The 17,051-nt window shown below is 47.1% G+C and overlaps 1 protein-coding gene across 6 annotated transcripts in view; it reads right to left on the bottom strand.

Annotated features, from left to right (window-relative positions):
- The window catches only part of SLX4IP (SLX4 interacting protein), a 343,277-nt gene that overhangs the window by 313,738 nt on the left and 12,488 nt on the right, over nt 1–17,051 (bottom strand). For all 6 annotated transcript variants that reach the window (XM_029593534.1, XM_029593540.1, XM_029593533.1 and 3 more), the window contains exon 2: nt 9,046–9,096. In XM_029593534.1, the coding sequence (XP_029449394.1) occupies nt 9,046–9,072 (27 nt within the window). In that variant the 5' untranslated portion in view covers nt 9,073–9,096. The remainder of the gene's footprint in view (nt 1–9,045; nt 9,097–17,051) is intronic.

Here is a 17,051-nt window from a genome sequence, read left to right as displayed (position 1 = left end):
ACCAGAAGAGGACGACGCGGCAGAAACTTTGCTGGCAGTGATAAGGTAAGACCCGTTATCGCCGCCAGTATCGCGCCCAATAGCACCACCTTTCATGGTGGTGCTAATGGGTGTGAAAGCCAGCAGCGATAACACCGCGGTGATGCGATCACTGCCGGCTTTCACAGGCCCGCCCCCTGCTTTGCCCCCCCCACCCCCATTACTGCGGGATTCACAGACCTGTGCGCCTTTAGAAAATCCAGGCCAATGTTAGGAATTATTAGGAAGGGAATGGAAAATAAAACGGAGGATGTCATAATGCCTCTGTATCTCTCCATGGTGAGACTGCACCTTGAATACTGTGTGCAATTCTGGTGACTACATTTCAAAAAAAAAGTTATAGTTGCACTGGAGAAAGTATAGAAAGGGTGACTAAAATTATAAAGGGGATGGAACAGCTCCCCAATGAGGAAAGGCTAAAGAGGTTAGTGCTGTTCAGTTTGGAGAAGAGACCGCTGAGGGGTGATATGGTAGGAGAGAATAGCCACTGCTTGTTGCCAGCATTAGTAGCATGGGATCTATTTAATGTTTGGGTACTTTCCAGAGATTTATGACCAGGATTGGCCACTGTTGGAAACAGGATAGTGGGCTTGATGGACCCTTGGTCTGACCCAGTATGGCATATCTTATGTTCTTAATACCTAAAGACTGGAGGGTAATCAATGTAACGCTCATTTTTAAAAGGACTCCAGGAGTTATCAAGGAAACTATAGACGCTGAGCCAGGTAAAACAGTAGAAGTTATTCTAAGGAAAAAAAAATTGTTTTTTAAGATATATAGGAGCCAAAAAAATGTGTGCTAAATTAAAACATCACTTCCTACAACAATAATACATCAAAGTCAATAGGAGCAAGTTTCACAAACAATACATCTAATATATACTATAAAGAATCTTCTAATATTTCAAAAACATTCTTTAATCATCATAGAAAAATATAAAAATGTAAACAAATATCACAGGCATATCATTTAATATATATTTTATAAATACATTTACACTGGTGGAAAAAGATTTGAGTCATCCTTATGTAAAGTCATAAATTAACACACACACAGACAAATATACCATCCATCTAAGATGTCATGCCTGTATATTTAAAATTTAAAGCACAAGGGGACAGTGGAATAAAGGGCACACGCATTTAGATAAACAACAGAAGAGTGATGTGCGGCAATTAGTTGTACTGGACAACAACACTTTAAAGAACCATAAGTTCTCTGAGATTGAACTCTGTGATTGAACTCTTGTGCACAACTGTTGTGTACACAAACAGAATAAAAAACTTATGGTTCTTTAAAAGTGTTGTTGTCCAGTACAACTAATTGCCGCACATCACTCTGCTGTTATTTAAAATTTAAGACAGAGACAGACATGCCTTATAGGGGCAGAATAAACATGTTTTAACAGAGGAAAAATTCACCTTACAAACCTGTTCGAATTGTTTTTTTTTAAGTGTAAAGAAATATAAGCCAATATGTTAGTGTATTTGTATTTTAAAGACAAGTCTTTGACAAAATCCCCCAGTAAGAGATTCCTCAGTAAATTAAAAAAAAAAAAAAAAAATCAAGGAATGGGAGACAGTGTCCAATTTGAGATATTTAAATGTCGCTATCATACTTCCCCATCTTGAGTTTCTTCTAAGGTATACATATTTAGATCTTTAAGCCTATCCCATATGCTTTAGAATGAAGACCACTCATCATTTTAGCCACAACTTCTGGACCAACTCCAACTAGTTTATATACTTTTGAAGGTACGGTCTCTAGATTTGTGCACAGTATTCCAAACGAGGTCTCACCAGGAATCTATAGGAGGGCAATATCACCTTGCTTTTTCTGCTATCATTCCTCTCCCTATTCAGCCAAGCATCTTTCTGGCTCTTGCCATCATCTATCCACCTATCTGGCCACCTTAAGAGTGGGTGCCAAGATGGTGGCCTGGATTGCAAAATGGTTGACAGACAGAAGACAATGTGTGATGGTAAATGGAAGTTACTCTGAAGAGAGAGCGGTGATAAGCGGAGTGCCGCAAGGATCGGTATTGGGACCAGTCCTGTTCAATATCTTTGTGAGCAACACTGCGGACGGGATAGAAGGTAAGGTTTGTCCTTTTGCGGATGATACTAAGATTTGCAACGGAGTGGACACGCCGGAAGGAGTGGAAAGACGTGACTTAAGGAAGCTGGAAGAGTGGTCGAAGATATGGCAGCTGAGGTTCAATGCCAAGAAGTGCAGAGTCATGCATATGGGGAGTGGAAATCCGAAAGAATTGTATTTGATGGAAGGTGAAGGACTGATGTACACGGAGCACAAGAGAGACCTTGGGGTGATAGTGTCTAACGATCTGAAGTCGGCGAAACAATGTGACAAGGCGATAGCTAAAGCCAGAAGAATGCTGGGCTGCATAGAGAGAGGAATATCTAGTAAGAGAAAGGAAGTGATGATCCCCTTGTACAGGGCCTTGGTGAGGCCCCACCTGGAGTACTGTGTTCAGTTCAGTCAACAACAAACCTTTTACAATGGAAAAAAAAAAAATCAGTAGAACTAGGGGGGGGGGGGGGGGGGGCATCACAATTTGAAGCTCCAGGGAGGAAGACTCAGGAAGTATTTCTTCACGGAGAGGGTGGAGGATGCCTGGAATGCCCTTCCGGAGGAAATGGTGAAGACTAAAACTGTGAAAGATTTCAAAGCGGCATGGCATAAACACTGTGGATCCATAAAGGCTAGAGGATGGGAATGAAGAGTAGAGCCATGGGGGTGGCTTGCTGGAATGTTAACTACTACCTGGTGATTACTACCCTTACTCAAAAAAATCCCTTGCATGGTTAATGCAACCCCAACATTGGTCTCTGCTTCAACGGCAAAGGGAAATGTGAAAAAGAAGATTTACATTCAGATAACAACAAAAAAGGACTTAACTTCACAATCTGGGTGAACAAATAAATGTGGGGGTAGCTTGCTTATTGACAGGTCGATACAGTAAGGTTGAGTTAAAGATTCCCCGTCTGTAACGTGCTGGGAACGCACAATAGCGGCATGGGATAAACACTGTGGATCCAAAAAGCTGAAGAACTTGCTCTTCATTTTCACAACAAAGTCAACAGCCTTCTAACTCATCTGCCTTCTAATCCCACCGACCCTGCTCTTTACCAGTCTCTTCAACAATCATCCCCCAACAACAATGGTCTGGAAACACTTGAACCCATCTCTATCTTAGAGATACAAACTCTTATAAGAAGAATGAAACCTTCCTCCCACCCTTTGGATACTATCCCCACCAAACTGCTCCTGGCCATCCCTGACTCCATCGCTAAAACATGTCGGACATCATAAACTGCTCACTCTCCCAAGGACTATATCCTGACGACCTCAAATTGGCCTCCATCAAACCTCTACTCAAGAAACCCAACTTGGATCCTAAAGACCCCAACAACTTCCGTCCTATCGCCAATCTCCATTCATAGCCAAGATTCTAGAAAAAGTTGTCAATACTCAACTCTCCGAATACATAGAAGAAAACAAAATCCTATTCCAATCACAATACGGATTTCGCAAATCACTGAACACAGAATCCCTCCTCATCTCCATGTCTGACTTCATATTAATGGGCCTTGACAAAGGCCAATCCTTCCTCTTAATTCTACTGGACCTATCAGCCCGCCTTTGATACGGTCAATCATTCCATTCTCACTTCCATTCTGGCTTCTATAGGTATCTCAGGCACCGCTCTCTCATGGTTTAAATCTTTTCTCTCCAACAGAGGCTTCAAGGTTAAGATACAGAACAAAGAATCTTCACGAATGGACGCATCCATAGGAGTCCCTCAGGGCTCCTCACTGTCACCTACACTCTTTAACATTATCTTTTACCTATCTGCCAACTCCTCTCCAACCTTAACCTCAAACATTTTCTCTACGCCGACGACATCCAGATCGTGATACCCATTAAAGAATCTTACACAAAAACATTGGTTCACTGGGAAAACTGTCTCTTCGAAATTAAACATCTCCTGGCTAACCTAAACCTAGTTTTAAACTCCTCTAAAACAGAACTGCTTCTCATCTCCCCAGATAACAATGTCATCTCTAATCCTCCAACTATCCCAACTACTACACAGGTGAGAGATCTAGGAGTATTAATTGATAACCGGATGAACCTTAAAGCTTACATCAACAGAACCACCAAGGACTGTTTCCACAAACTCCAAGTTCTGAAAAGAATTAGACCACTCTTCCACACTCAGGACTTCAGAACCATTCTACAAGCTATCATTTTTCTAAGATCGATTACTGTAACTCTATCCTACTGGGCCTACCTTCCTCCTATACTAGACCCCTCCAGATGTTACAAAACGCTGCGGCAAGATTACTGACAAACTCCAGGAGGAGGGACCATATATCTCCAATCCTAAAAGATCTCCACTGGTTGCCTGTTCACTTTAGAATCCTCTACAAATCTCTTTCCATAATATACAAAACCATCCATCAACACACCCCACTCGACTTACAATTCCCATTCCAAATTTATAACTCCGCCAGACCAACAAGAGACACACTCAGAGGATCTCTTCAAGTGCCCCCAGCCAGATCTACCAAACACATTACCTTGAGAGATCGGGCCTTTTCAAACAGCCGGCCCCCCTTCTATGGAACTCCATCCCACCGGACCTTAGACAGGAGCCCAGCCTCCCCAACCTTCAGGAAGAGACTTAAGACCTGGCTGTTTAAAAAAGCTTTCCCGGACACCGATTATTCTATTCAGCCAGATCTATACCACTTCCACATTAAAAATGTTATTACTAATGTAAATACCTATACCTAATGTTATTCTCTCCCTTTTCTTCTCTCCTCCCAGTTCTTTTACCTTGTTATTTGTAACTGCTTCCTTCTACACAAATAGGTTATTGAATTGTTCACTGTACACCCCTGTTATATGTAAACCGGCATGATGTGTTTGCAACATGAATGCCGGTATATAAAAATTTTAAATAAATAAATTTTAAATAAATAAAATAAATACAGACGAGTAAGGCCATCCAGCGATACAGTCTCCAGTTTCGCGCGTCCGTAGCGCTTCCTAAACCCTTTCCTAAACCCTTTCCGCACCCAGCATGTAAATGAACGAAAAAGCTGTATAATGAAGGAATTAGCTATTCCCCTGCGATACTGTAACGGGCGCTGATATTATCTCCTCCGTAACCCGCTGTTCTGCCGCGGCCTTAACCTGCTAGTTTACCGCCTCCCCCTAGTAGGTGTTAGTGTAGTGTAGTGTAGGGTAAAACCATTGCTTACCCGCCCTGGTCCCGTCCGGTCCCCTGCAGCCCCGTCCGGTCCCCTCCTCCCGAAGCAAAAAAAAAAACAAAACGAAAAAGTAGCAAGGCTCGGGCCTGCTACGTAAGTGTAAAAGTGTAAAAAACAAAAAACCTGTGTGTTAAATAAAAAAATAAAAATTTTAAATACCTGTCGGAGGGCCGTGGGTCCAGGCGGCCGGTGGGCGGCAGGCAGCCATCAGCGGCATCTGGTAGTCCCTTCTCCCTTCCTCCCGATTTCGCACGGGCGTTCATCCAGGCAGAGGGAGCCGACGGCGAACGACCTCCGGCTCCCCCTGCCTGGATGAGCGCCAAAATCGCACGGGCGGGACGGCAGCGGGGGGGGACGGCAGCAGGATCCGGGAGCGGCGGGTAGGCAGCAGCGGGGTCCGGGGGGGTCCGGGGGGCAGCGGCAGCAGGATCCAGGGGCGGCAGTGGCAGCGAGATCCGGGGGCGAGTAGCGACAACGTGTTCGATCGGGCAGGCAGGTAGGTGGAAAAAACAAAGATGGCCGCCTGCACGGGAAAAGCGTGCAATTGGCCGCTGAAGACCCCGTGATGCCAAACGTCGTGACGTCACGTCTTCAGCGGCCAATTGCACGCTTTTCCCGTGCAGGCGGCCATCTTTGTTTTTTCCACCTACCTACCTGCTTGCCCGATCGAACACGTTGTCGCTACTCGCCCCCGGATCTCGCTGCCACTGCCGCCCCTCGATCCTGCTGCCGCTGCCCCCCGGACCCCCCGGACCCCGCTGCTGCCTACCCGCCGCCCCCGGATCCTGCTGCCGCCCCCCCCCGCTGCCGACCCGCCCTTGCGATTTTGGCGCTCATCCAGGCAGGGGGAGCCGGAGGTCGTTCGCCGTCGGCTCCCTCTGCCTGGATGAACGCCCGTGCGAAATCGGGAGGAAGGGAGAAGGGACTACCGGATGCCGCTGATGGCTGCCCGCCGCCCACCGGCCGCCTGGACCCACGGCCCTCCGACAGGTATTTAAAATTTTTATTTTTTTATATAACACACAGGTTTTTTACACTTTTTACACTTTTCACACTTTTTTACACTTCCTGGTACCTGTCATTTCAAATGTCAGGTACCAGCGCACCCAGGTTACTGTATAGGCGCTGGTACAGCGCCTATACAGTAAAATGGGTTGCGCGGGCATAACCCTTCCCTAACGCTTCACAGCCGCGGCATGCATTTGCATTAGATTAGAAGAGAGAATCAGGCGCTAGGTCAGGAGAACTGTGCGTGCGGGGAGGAAGGGTGCGCCTGACACTGCCGCACTGTTTTTACCGTGGCCTTACTGTATCGAGCCGTAAGGCAGTTACTACCCTAAACCAATTAAGCCTGATACATCACTTTGAATATATACACAATGTTGCTCTCTGCTTCTACAGCAGGGGGAAGTGAGGAGGACGGGATTTGCGTTCAGACATCATCCAACAGGGCATCGATCTGTGCAATCTGGGTGGGCAAGCGTCGGGGTAGCTTGCTTGATGCGGCAGTTGCAACCCTAACTATGAGCCTTGTGCTCACCTTTGATGCAGCTCCAGCATTGCTCCCTGCATCAATGACGGGGGATGGCAGGAGGTTCGAGCCAAACAGTTGCCAACAGGAGCCCTGAGGTTCGTGGTTGGTGAAGCGGATGAGTATGGGAGGGTGGGTGTGGAGGCTTGCTGGGCAGACTGGATGGGCCGGTCGGTCTTTTTCTGCCGTCATTTCTATGTTTCTATCAGATACAATTACCCCCAGATTCCACTCTTCTATTGTGCTTAGAAAAATTTCACTTCCAATGCTGTACCCTCTCCCTAGGATTTTTGCATCCTAAATGCATAACTCTGCAGTTTTAGCATTAAATCTTGGCTGCCAGTCTCTAGAGTATTCCTTGAGCTTAGCTAGATCCCTCTTCATGTTTTCCATACCTTCTTGGCAGTCTATACTGTTGTAAATTTTGGTATCATCATCAAAGAGACAAAACAACCCTTCTCCATTTGGAAAACTGATCACTCAATCCTACCCTCTAAACCTGGCCTTTTAGCAAGTTACCAGTTCACAACAGAACATTGCCTCCTATCCCATGACTTTGTAATTGTTTTTTGAGTCGCTATTGCTTAGCGACCCAACCAGAGTAACCTCTATCAGGTTGTGCATTCCACCAAGGAATAGATCTGAAGTAGCTATCCCTCTCATTAGTTCTAGGACCAGCTGCTCCATGAAGCAGACATTTATGGCATCTAGAAACCTCTAGTATGTCCTGATGAGACACTGACCCAGTCAATACCAGGGTTATTGAAATCTCCCATTATTGTGTTGCCAAATGTATTTACTTTTAAATTTCAGTTAGCATTTCACAGTCTGCTTCTTCATTTTGGCCAGGCAGCCAGTAATATACACCCACTGCTATACTCTAAGGAGTGAATTTTCAAAGGAGTTGTGTGTGTAAAGAAGTAATTTTCAAAAGCCCAGTGTTGCGCACATAAATACTTTTTAAATTACCTCCTTACCCTTACAACATGGAATTTCTAACCATAAGGATTCCACAATGTATTTTGTTTCCTGCTGGACTTTTATCCTGCTTGATTCTATGCCATCCTTTACATAAAGTGCCACCCCTCCACCAATTTGATCTGATCTATCACATCAATATAATTTATTACCTGGTATCACAGTGTCCCATTAGTTATCCTCCTTCCACTATGTCTCTGAAATGCCAATAATGCCATAGTCTCATATAATGCCATACATTCTAATTAATCAATCTTATTTGTTCAGACTTCTGGAATTTGTATACACATTTTAAACTATATATATAATTTCATTTCTCTTTGTATTCACAACCTGCTTGTTAGAAAATGGTACAGGTAGCCCAATGCAATCAGCAGCAGTCTTTGCCAAGGTGAAGATAAAGGAACAATTTTTTTAGTCTTGATAAAATAAATTGTATTTTTCACATAATTTTGAACTATATTTATTCTTTACTGTATGCTATTACTACCTGTGGTGGGACTATATTCATGCTGTTACTCTCAATCCACCACCCATTGGGGATTGAGAGACAGAGAGAAAGAGAGAGTGCTGTTTCTCTCTCAGTCCCCCTCATCCTAACCACTCTCTCTCTCTCTTCAATTCCCCTACCCAGTCACTCTCTTTCTCTTTGAATCCCCAATGAAGAGAGAGAGAGAGAGAGAGAGTGTGACTGACTGCTGGGGAAGAGGTGGGGTGATGGTGAGATTATGTGAACATAGCATAAGAATTGCTATACTGGGTCAGACCAAGGGCCATCAAGCCCATTATCCTGTTTCCAATAGTAGCCAATCCAGGCTACCAAGTACCTGACAAGATCCCAAACAGTAAATAAATCCTATGCTGCTAATGTGCAATGATCAGTGGCAGCTATTCCCTAGGTAGTTATTTTAGCACATAAAATGTATGCAAATAGAGCCCTCTGTTACATCAGTCTACAGTAAGATTGAATGTGCACATATAACAGAGTTCTGCACATTTGAAAGTGTTTTTTCTTGTAAAAGAAATGCTGAAAGTTGATGATCAGTTCAATACTATATTCACTGTGATTCTAAAAATGCCAGGATAATACATATAAAATGTTTATTACTAAATTGCATAAGAGATACCTTGGTAGCAGCATATACAATTATAACAAACCAATGCACACCTTTAAAAGAGGCAAAAAGCTCAGCTTACCTTTATAACTAGCTTGTTAGACGTCATGATATGCCAATACAAAATATAAGCCTACAAATATGAAAAAAATAATTAATATACATTTTCATAAAGATCTGATTTTGTTTTAAGCAGCAGTTTTTCAAAATAGGCAACCAAGTCTCAACTATACTGAAATATCAAGGTGTGTGAGATAAGTATTTAAAAACACGTGGAAACCAATAGAAAAAGAAAAATCAGTAGCCATTTTATGCTTACAATTAGAGCAAAATTGGAAGGGCCATCTATCGGACATGACCAGAGCAGAGAAAAAATTAGAGAGAGAAATTATCTTTCTTTTTCAGGAGACTCAAAAGGGAACAAAAACAAATACCGTATTTTCCGGCGTATAAGACGACTTTTTAACCCCTGAAAATCTTCTCAGAAGTCGGGGGTCGTCTTATACGCCGGGTATCGTCTTATAGGGCAGCGCTTCTCACCGGTGTGTCGCCAAGCACCGGCAGGTGTGTCGCGTGCTCCCGGTCTCTCCCGCTGCTGTTCCTTCCCTGCTGCCGTTGCCGCTGGGCTATCAGCACGTTCAAGCCCTGCGGGAACGGCTGCGGTGCGAAAAAAAAAAAGCTGTGGCATCCGCGGCTGGCCTTTTCTTCTTCCCGCCCCCCCTCTGACCCGGAACAGGAAGTGATACGCGGTGCGCGGGAAGGAGAAAGAGCCGTGCCGCATGAAAAAATAGCAACTGCGACAGCAGCATCGGCCCCCGAGCAATCGAAGCAGCTGATAATAGGGAAAGGAGACAGCAGCGTGAGCCTCCCGCGGCCGATGGGATTCTTCTTTCTTGGCCTGCGGGGGCTGGAGGAGGAGGCTGCAGCAGCTACCATTTGTGCTCGGGGGCGGGGGAGGGGAGAGGAAGTGAGTGAGAGAGAGAGAGAAGCAGCCAGCCAGCCTGTGTGTAAGTGAGAGAATGCATTTGATTGAGAGCATGTGTGTGATTGAGAGAAACTGGTCAGAGAGCTCATGTGTGTGTATATGTGAGAGACAATGAAAGTGACTGCTCAGAGAGATGACTGATGTGTATGTGAGTGTGAGAGAGAGAAAAAGCATGGAAGTGAGAAATCTGGGTATGTGAGAAAGCATGGGAGTAAGAAGCCTGATTATGTGAGAGAGAGCATGGGAGTGGGAGGGCTGTGTGTGTGTGCGTGCATGAGAGAGAGACTGGTTGATAAGGTGATGGTGTGTGTGAGAGAAAGACTGGTGTGTGTGTAAATGTGAGAGAAAGAATGTGATTCAGGGAATGAGAAGCCTGTGCACGTGGAGAGCGAGCATGGAAATGAGAGAGAGACTGGTGTGTGTGTGTGTGTGTGACAGAGAAAGTGATTATGAGAGTGAGAAGTCCGTATATGTACAGTAAGCAGAACACGGGAGTGGGAAGCCTGTGTGTGTGTGTATGGCATGAGAGAAACTGTTCAGGAAGGTGTCTGGTGTGTGTGTGTCAAAGACTGTTTGGGAAATGATTGGTGTGTGAGAGACAGAAACTGGTCATGGGGGCATGACTGGTATGGTGTGTGTGTGAGAGACATGGGCCCTAAGGAAGAGGAAGAGGAATAGGAGAGCTGCTGGAGGGGGTAAGGAAAGGTGGCTTTTTAAGTTTATTTTTCTTGACTGCCATTTTAATTGTGTGATGTCTGCTTATTTGAAATATTTTATTGGTGTTTGGAGAATGTTTAATAGTTTTTATGAGTTTTTAATTGTTGGATGTTCATAGCTGTTTTGAAACATTTATTTTGCTTATTAGTATAGTTTGACGATTATTTCTGTGTGGGGATCTCTAGCTGCTTGCTAGTTCTGTTTTCCTAATAAGAGGTGTATTGGTTTTTAGGGCCTGATATACGGTATTTGTAGTGTTGCCCTTTCATAGATAGGGTTGCTCCTGTTTGAGTGTAAAATTATTTTTTTTCTTAAAAATGTGTATAAAAAGGGGGGGGGTCGTCTTATACGCCGGAAAATACGATACTAAAGAAAAATATATGACATTTGAAAGTAAACACAACAATAAACCATGAAAGTCACAAGTGGCGGAGAGAGAGAGAGAAAACAATGGAAAATTACTTACCTGATAATTTTGTTTTCCTTAATGTAGACAGATGGACTCAGTACCAATGGGTATAGTGTACTCCTGATAGCAGTTGGGAGACGGAGTCATTTCAATCTGACGCCAGCCTACATATACCCGTGCAGGAAGCTTAGCTCTTCAGTATTTCTCCATCTCCTAAGCAGTTAGGGACACTACACATGCTTGCACAGTGTTAGAAAATCTTACCTCTACGAGACGAGCCCCGCTCTCCTGTGGTGATACCTAAGGATCCCTCCCTCAGTCAAGAATTCCTGAGGTGATTTCTGAGATCCCTCAGAGGTAAGCCTCAATCCTGTAGCCGGTTCCCGGCGTGGACTTAGCCCCCAGAGTGGCTCAGAGGCAGTGAGTGAAATACTAATCGTGGCCGTGTGGTATTTTCCCTCTTCCCCCCGCAGCCAGAGACCGCCCAGTACGAGACCGGGAAACGCCAAGACAAGGTAGAAAACTTTCTTAAAGTCTCCAGTCTCCGAGGCTTGGTTAGCCACACAGATCGTCCTCCCGGCATCTGTTAAATCGGGTTGAGCAGCCCCGTCCGGGCTAGACCCCGATCCGGTGCCAGGGTCCTCTCTCGTGGAGACCCTCCAGAGGGTCGCCATCTTGCGCGCTTGGTCATCTGCGCCATTTCCCCCCCGATCGCTGTATTGTCTACACAACTGAGCCATGCACACAGCGGTGAGCCGGGCGCCCAAAAGACTTGTGCGCACAGCGGCGTGCGCATCTCTGCTAAGTGCACAAATAGTGGCCTGCACGTACATCTTCCTGATCCTGCACGTACATCGTCAGCGCACCCGGAGCGCACAACTAAGTCTCCTGGCGTGGGCACCTACACACACAGACTAGTTCTGAGCCACTCCACGCGCATGAATCATGGCAAGTCCGGCCAAGAAAGCCAAGGGACAAGCCCTCTGTCCTGCCTGCCACCTGAGCGCTGCACAATCCGAAGTGGCCTCTGCCCTATGCCTGCAGTGCAAAGAGGCTCAAGAGGAACCAAAGCAAGGCCCTCCTCAGACAGCAGAGGAATCCAGCTCCACCAAAAATAGTACCCTGGACCTCTGTATCCCGGGCACCTCGGGGAACTCCTCTGGATTCAATATGGACCCAGGGACCTTTTCCTGGGTGGAATTCTTCAAAGGCCTGCAACCCTTTGTCCAGGCGCAATCGGTACCACCTGTGACACAGCCACAGCCTCCACCAGAAGAGCAAAACCTTCCAAGCCCCTCTCTGATCCTCCGAGACACGCCCCTACCGGGCAAATGCCTCCCCTTAGGGGGACACAGATACCTCGGGGGAAGAGCCTGACTCCCTGGAGGAAGGGGAAATCCCTCCAGGGATGGAACCATACCGAACCATGATGCGATTTTTCTCCAAAGACGAGTTATCAGATGTCGTGTCTCTGAGCCTGAAAACGCTGGCCATTCCTGGCGCAAGTACCACAGCAGAACCAAAGACGAACCCAGTTTTGGTCGGTCTCCGTCAGGCCTCGTGTTATTTCCCAATGCTACAGGCCGTACTACAACTGATTGACCTGGAATGGAATGCCCCGGAGGCTAGCTTCAAAGAAGGACGGGCACTATAAGCCCTATATCCCCTGGAACCCATGGACAAAACTCCTAGAGTTCCCGAAAGTGGACGCCATGGTCTGCGCTGTGTCAAAGCGCACTACCATCCCCATCTAAGGAGGAGCTGCACTCAAGGATGCACAGGACAGACGTCAGGAATCCATCCTTAAACAATCATTTGATGTCGCATCAATGTCCCTGCAGATCGCTTCCTGCTGCGACGTGCCAGCCCTTATTGAAAGTTTAATCATCCCCTTGTTGGACACTAGTTGATTAATTAGTAAATTCACCTGTAAATTTAAAGTACTCTCATTCCAACTCCCTTAGTATCCTAAACCTAACTAAGAACTCAATAAAACTAAGATGAAGGCAGCAGTCTAGCAGCAAGAGGGGGGCTTTCCAGTCTTTTGCATTGAGTGTCACATGTATGATTTTTTACCCACCGGTGAGAGATTGTATGTGTGCACTTGGTGCAAAGAGCTCTTGGCTCTCAGGGAACGAGTCCGATCTCTGGAGGCTAGAGTAGCAGACTTGGAGGGGCTGAGGCAGACAGAGAGGTACATTGATGAGACCTTCAGGGACATAGTAGCCAAGTCCCAAATCCATTCTGGCATCCCCAGTGCTGCCTTGGATCAGAAAGGTCTCCCAGTAGGAGAACATCACCCTGGTGTAGCAGGAAGTGATCCTGTAGCAAGGACCTGCTCTCCAGGTGATGTATTGTCCTCTCGCACTTAGGACAAGTTTCCCAGGGGTACTGCCCAAGAGGGAAGGGTTAGGCCAGCCATCATAGTTGGTGATTCGATCATTAGAAATGTAGATAGGGTGGCTGGTGGACTTGAGACCGCTTGGTAACTTGCCTGCCTGGTGCGAAGGTGGCAGACCTCACGCGTCACCTAGATAGGATTATAGACTGTGCTGGGGAGGAGCTGGCTGTCGAGGTACATGTGGGCACCAACGACATAGGAAAATGTGGGGGAGAGGTTCTGGAAGCCAAATTTAGGATTTTAGGTAGGGTTTTCAGAACCCTAGAGGTTCTGAAATCCAGAACCTCTAGGGAGGCATTCTCTGAAATGCTTCCTGTTCCCCGTGCATGTCACCAGAGGCAGGCAGAGCTCCGGAGTTTCAATGCGTGGATGAGATGATGGTGCAGGGAAGAGGGATTCAGCTTTGTAAGGAACTGGGGAAACGTTTGGGGAAAGGGGAGACTTTTCCGAAAGGATGGGCTCCACCTTAACCAGACTGGAACCAAGCTGCTGGCAATAACTTTCAAAAAGGAGAGAGAGCAGCTTTTAAACTAGAACAAGGGGGAAAGCCGACAGTCACTCAGCAGTGCATGGTTCGGAGAAATGTATCCTTGAAGGATACTAATGAAAAAGGGGGAGTTAGGGCATCCCAACAGAGAGGTTTGGAAGTGAACTGGAGAAGTTAGCCAACAAATGGGGCGAATCCCCAGTACCTTGATTACTGGAGGACAGGAATAAGAGAAACAAACGCTCCTCTTCCCGAAGAACCAAGGGCAGAGGAGCCCAGCGTTTTAGACCGTACAAAAACACATACCAAGCATCTCGCCCCGCTGGCAGGGGCTAATCCTTTTGTAACAAACACAACAAGAGGGGATCCGGCTCAATTATAGGCCCCGGCCACACCCCACAATGAAAATCAGCAGACCCATCCACAGGAAGAGGCCTTAGGGGGCAGACTTACCTTCTACCAAAGATGGGTCGAGATAATGTCGGACAAGTGGGTCCTAACCATCATTCAAGAGGGATGCTATCTGGACTTCCACAGCATCCCTCCAGACAAATTTGTGAGATCACCATGCCACTCCCTCTCCAAGAGGATGGCAGTAGAAGCCACACTGACATAACTACTTGGCCTAAAGGCGATAACCTCGGTGCCCAAGCACCAATAAAATACTGGGCACTATTCCATCTACTTTATCATCCCCAAGAAGGAGGGAATGTTCCGGCCCATTCTGGACTTCAAGACTGTCAATCGCTACCTGAGGGTACCGCACTTCCGCATGGAAACCTTACATTCATTCATAAGGGCAGTACAACCGGGAGAATTCCTGACTTCTCTGGATATATCAGAAGCCTATCTCCACATCCTGGTCCATTACGCCCATCAGCGCTTCCTACGCTTTGCGATACTGGACCACCATTACCAGTTCCGGGCGCTACCCTTCGGACTAGCTACGGCCCCCTCGGGCGTTCACCAAGATCATGGTGGTAGTGGCGGTGACACTGAGGAAAGAAGGAATCCTCGTATACCCATATCTGGACGATTGGCTGATCAGAGCAAAATCTCCAGAGGAAAGTTACCAGGCAACCACCAGAGTCAAGAATCTACTAGAGAATCTCGGGTGGGTCATCAGCACAGCCAAGAGCTGCCTGCAGCCCTCCCAATCATTAGAGTACCTGGAGTCCGGTTTGACACCAAACAGGACAAGGTTGTTCTTCCCTCTACAAGGAGAAGGAAATGACGGACCAGTTGCAAAAACTGTTGAGCTATGCTCGCCCCAAGTTATGGGACTACCTCAAAGTCCTCTGTCTCATGACATCGACCCTAGAAGTCGTCCCATGGGCTAGGGCCCACATGCTCCCCCTACAACGTTCCTTACTGTCATGAGGGAACCCGATGTTCCAGAACTACTCCGTTCGCCTCCAGCTTCCAGCAGAGGTCTGGACCCAGCTCCAATGGTGGCTACCGGAAGACCATCTGAGCAAGGGAGTAAGACTATCGCCTCCTATCTGGATCTTGCTCACCACGGATGCGAGCCTGTGAGGGTGGGGAGCCCACTGCCAGGAACAGACTGCCCAGGGGCAATGGGACAAGGAAGAATCAGGATGGAACCTAAACCGACTGGAAGCCCGAGCGGTCAGACTAGCCTGCCTATGGTTCAGTCATAGACTCCAAGGCGAATCTGTCAGTCATGTCTGACAACGCCACAACATTTGCCTACACCAACTGCCAGGGATGAACCAGAAGCCAACAGGTCTCTCTGGAAATAGACCCCCTAATGGCGTGGGCAGAAACAAACCTGCAAGGGATCTCAGCCACACACATCGCAGGAAAAGACGTCACTGCGAACTACCTCAGCAGAGAGAGTCTAGACCCAGGGGAATGGATGCTGTCGACCACAGCCTTCCAGTTGATAGTTAACCGCTGGGGAACCCCAGCCATGGATCTCCTGGCAACCCGGTCCAACGCCCAAGTTACCAAGTTCTTCAGCCGCAGATGAGAACCGCAATCCCAGGGAATCGATGCAGTCATCCAGACCTGGCCACAGGAAGGCCTGCTGTACGCTTTTCCCCCATAGCCACTACTGGGCAGGATCATCCACAAGATAGAACATCACAGGGGGCCTTCTAGTGGCCCCGGACTGGCCAAGAAGGCCATGGTATGCAGACATGCGAAGACTTCTTGCGGGAAACCCTCTGTGCCGAACCCCACAAAGGGACCTTCTCCGGCAAGGACCAATCTTCCACGAAGACCCAACTCTATTCTCTCTTACGGTCTGGCCATTGAGAGGACTCACCTGACGAAGAGCGGATATTCTAAGGCAGTGATTGACACCTTGCTCCTAGCACGCATGTTTTCCAAGTCTCTGACTTACATACGAATATGGAGAATATTCGAAGCCTGGTGTGACGACCGTGACGTCCTTCCTCGGACAGTCAAAATTCCCATAATCCTGGAATTTCTTCAGGACAGCTTGAAGAAGGGGTTGTCTCTCAACTCCCTCAAGGTTCAGGTGGCCGCACTGGTCTGCTTCAGAGTCAAAGTGGACGGCATCAGTCTATCATCTCATCCAGACGTCTCCCGCTTCCTGAGAGGGGTCAAGCAACTCCGACCACAGCTAAAGTGGCCGGTGCCCCTGTGGAATCTCAATCTAGTACTAGACTTCCTAGCGGGAGCTTCCTTCAGACCTACACGTGGTCTGTCACTACGGCTCCTGACCTTGAAGACTGCATTCCTAGTGGCAATATGTTCAGCCCGTCACATCTCCAACCTTCAAGCACTATCCTGTCGGGAACCGTTCCTCAGGTTCACACCGGGATCCATACTGTTTCGCACTGTCCCCTCTTTCCTTCTGAAGGTGGTCTCTCATTTCCAAACCATCTCACTGCCATTTCCAGACGAACATAAGGACTCGGGAAAAATCACGCCTTCTTCGCCATCTTAACGTCTGCAGTCTCACAGTCTACGAAAGACGGACCACTTGTTCGTCCTTCACAGCGGGAAGAAACAGAGGGAATCGGCCTTGCGGGCAACCATAGCCCACTGGATCAAAGAAGTTATCAAGGCAGCCTACATAGAGGCAGGGAAGCCTCCAC

This window comes from Rhinatrema bivittatum, chromosome 3 (genome assembly GCF_901001135.1).
Source record: "Rhinatrema bivittatum chromosome 3, aRhiBiv1.1, whole genome shotgun sequence".
Classification (NCBI taxonomy): Eukaryota; Metazoa; Chordata; class Amphibia; order Gymnophiona; family Rhinatrematidae; genus Rhinatrema; species Rhinatrema bivittatum.
The sequence above is the reverse complement of the archived record's forward strand: the minus strand, read 5'-3'. Positions and strand labels throughout refer to the sequence as shown.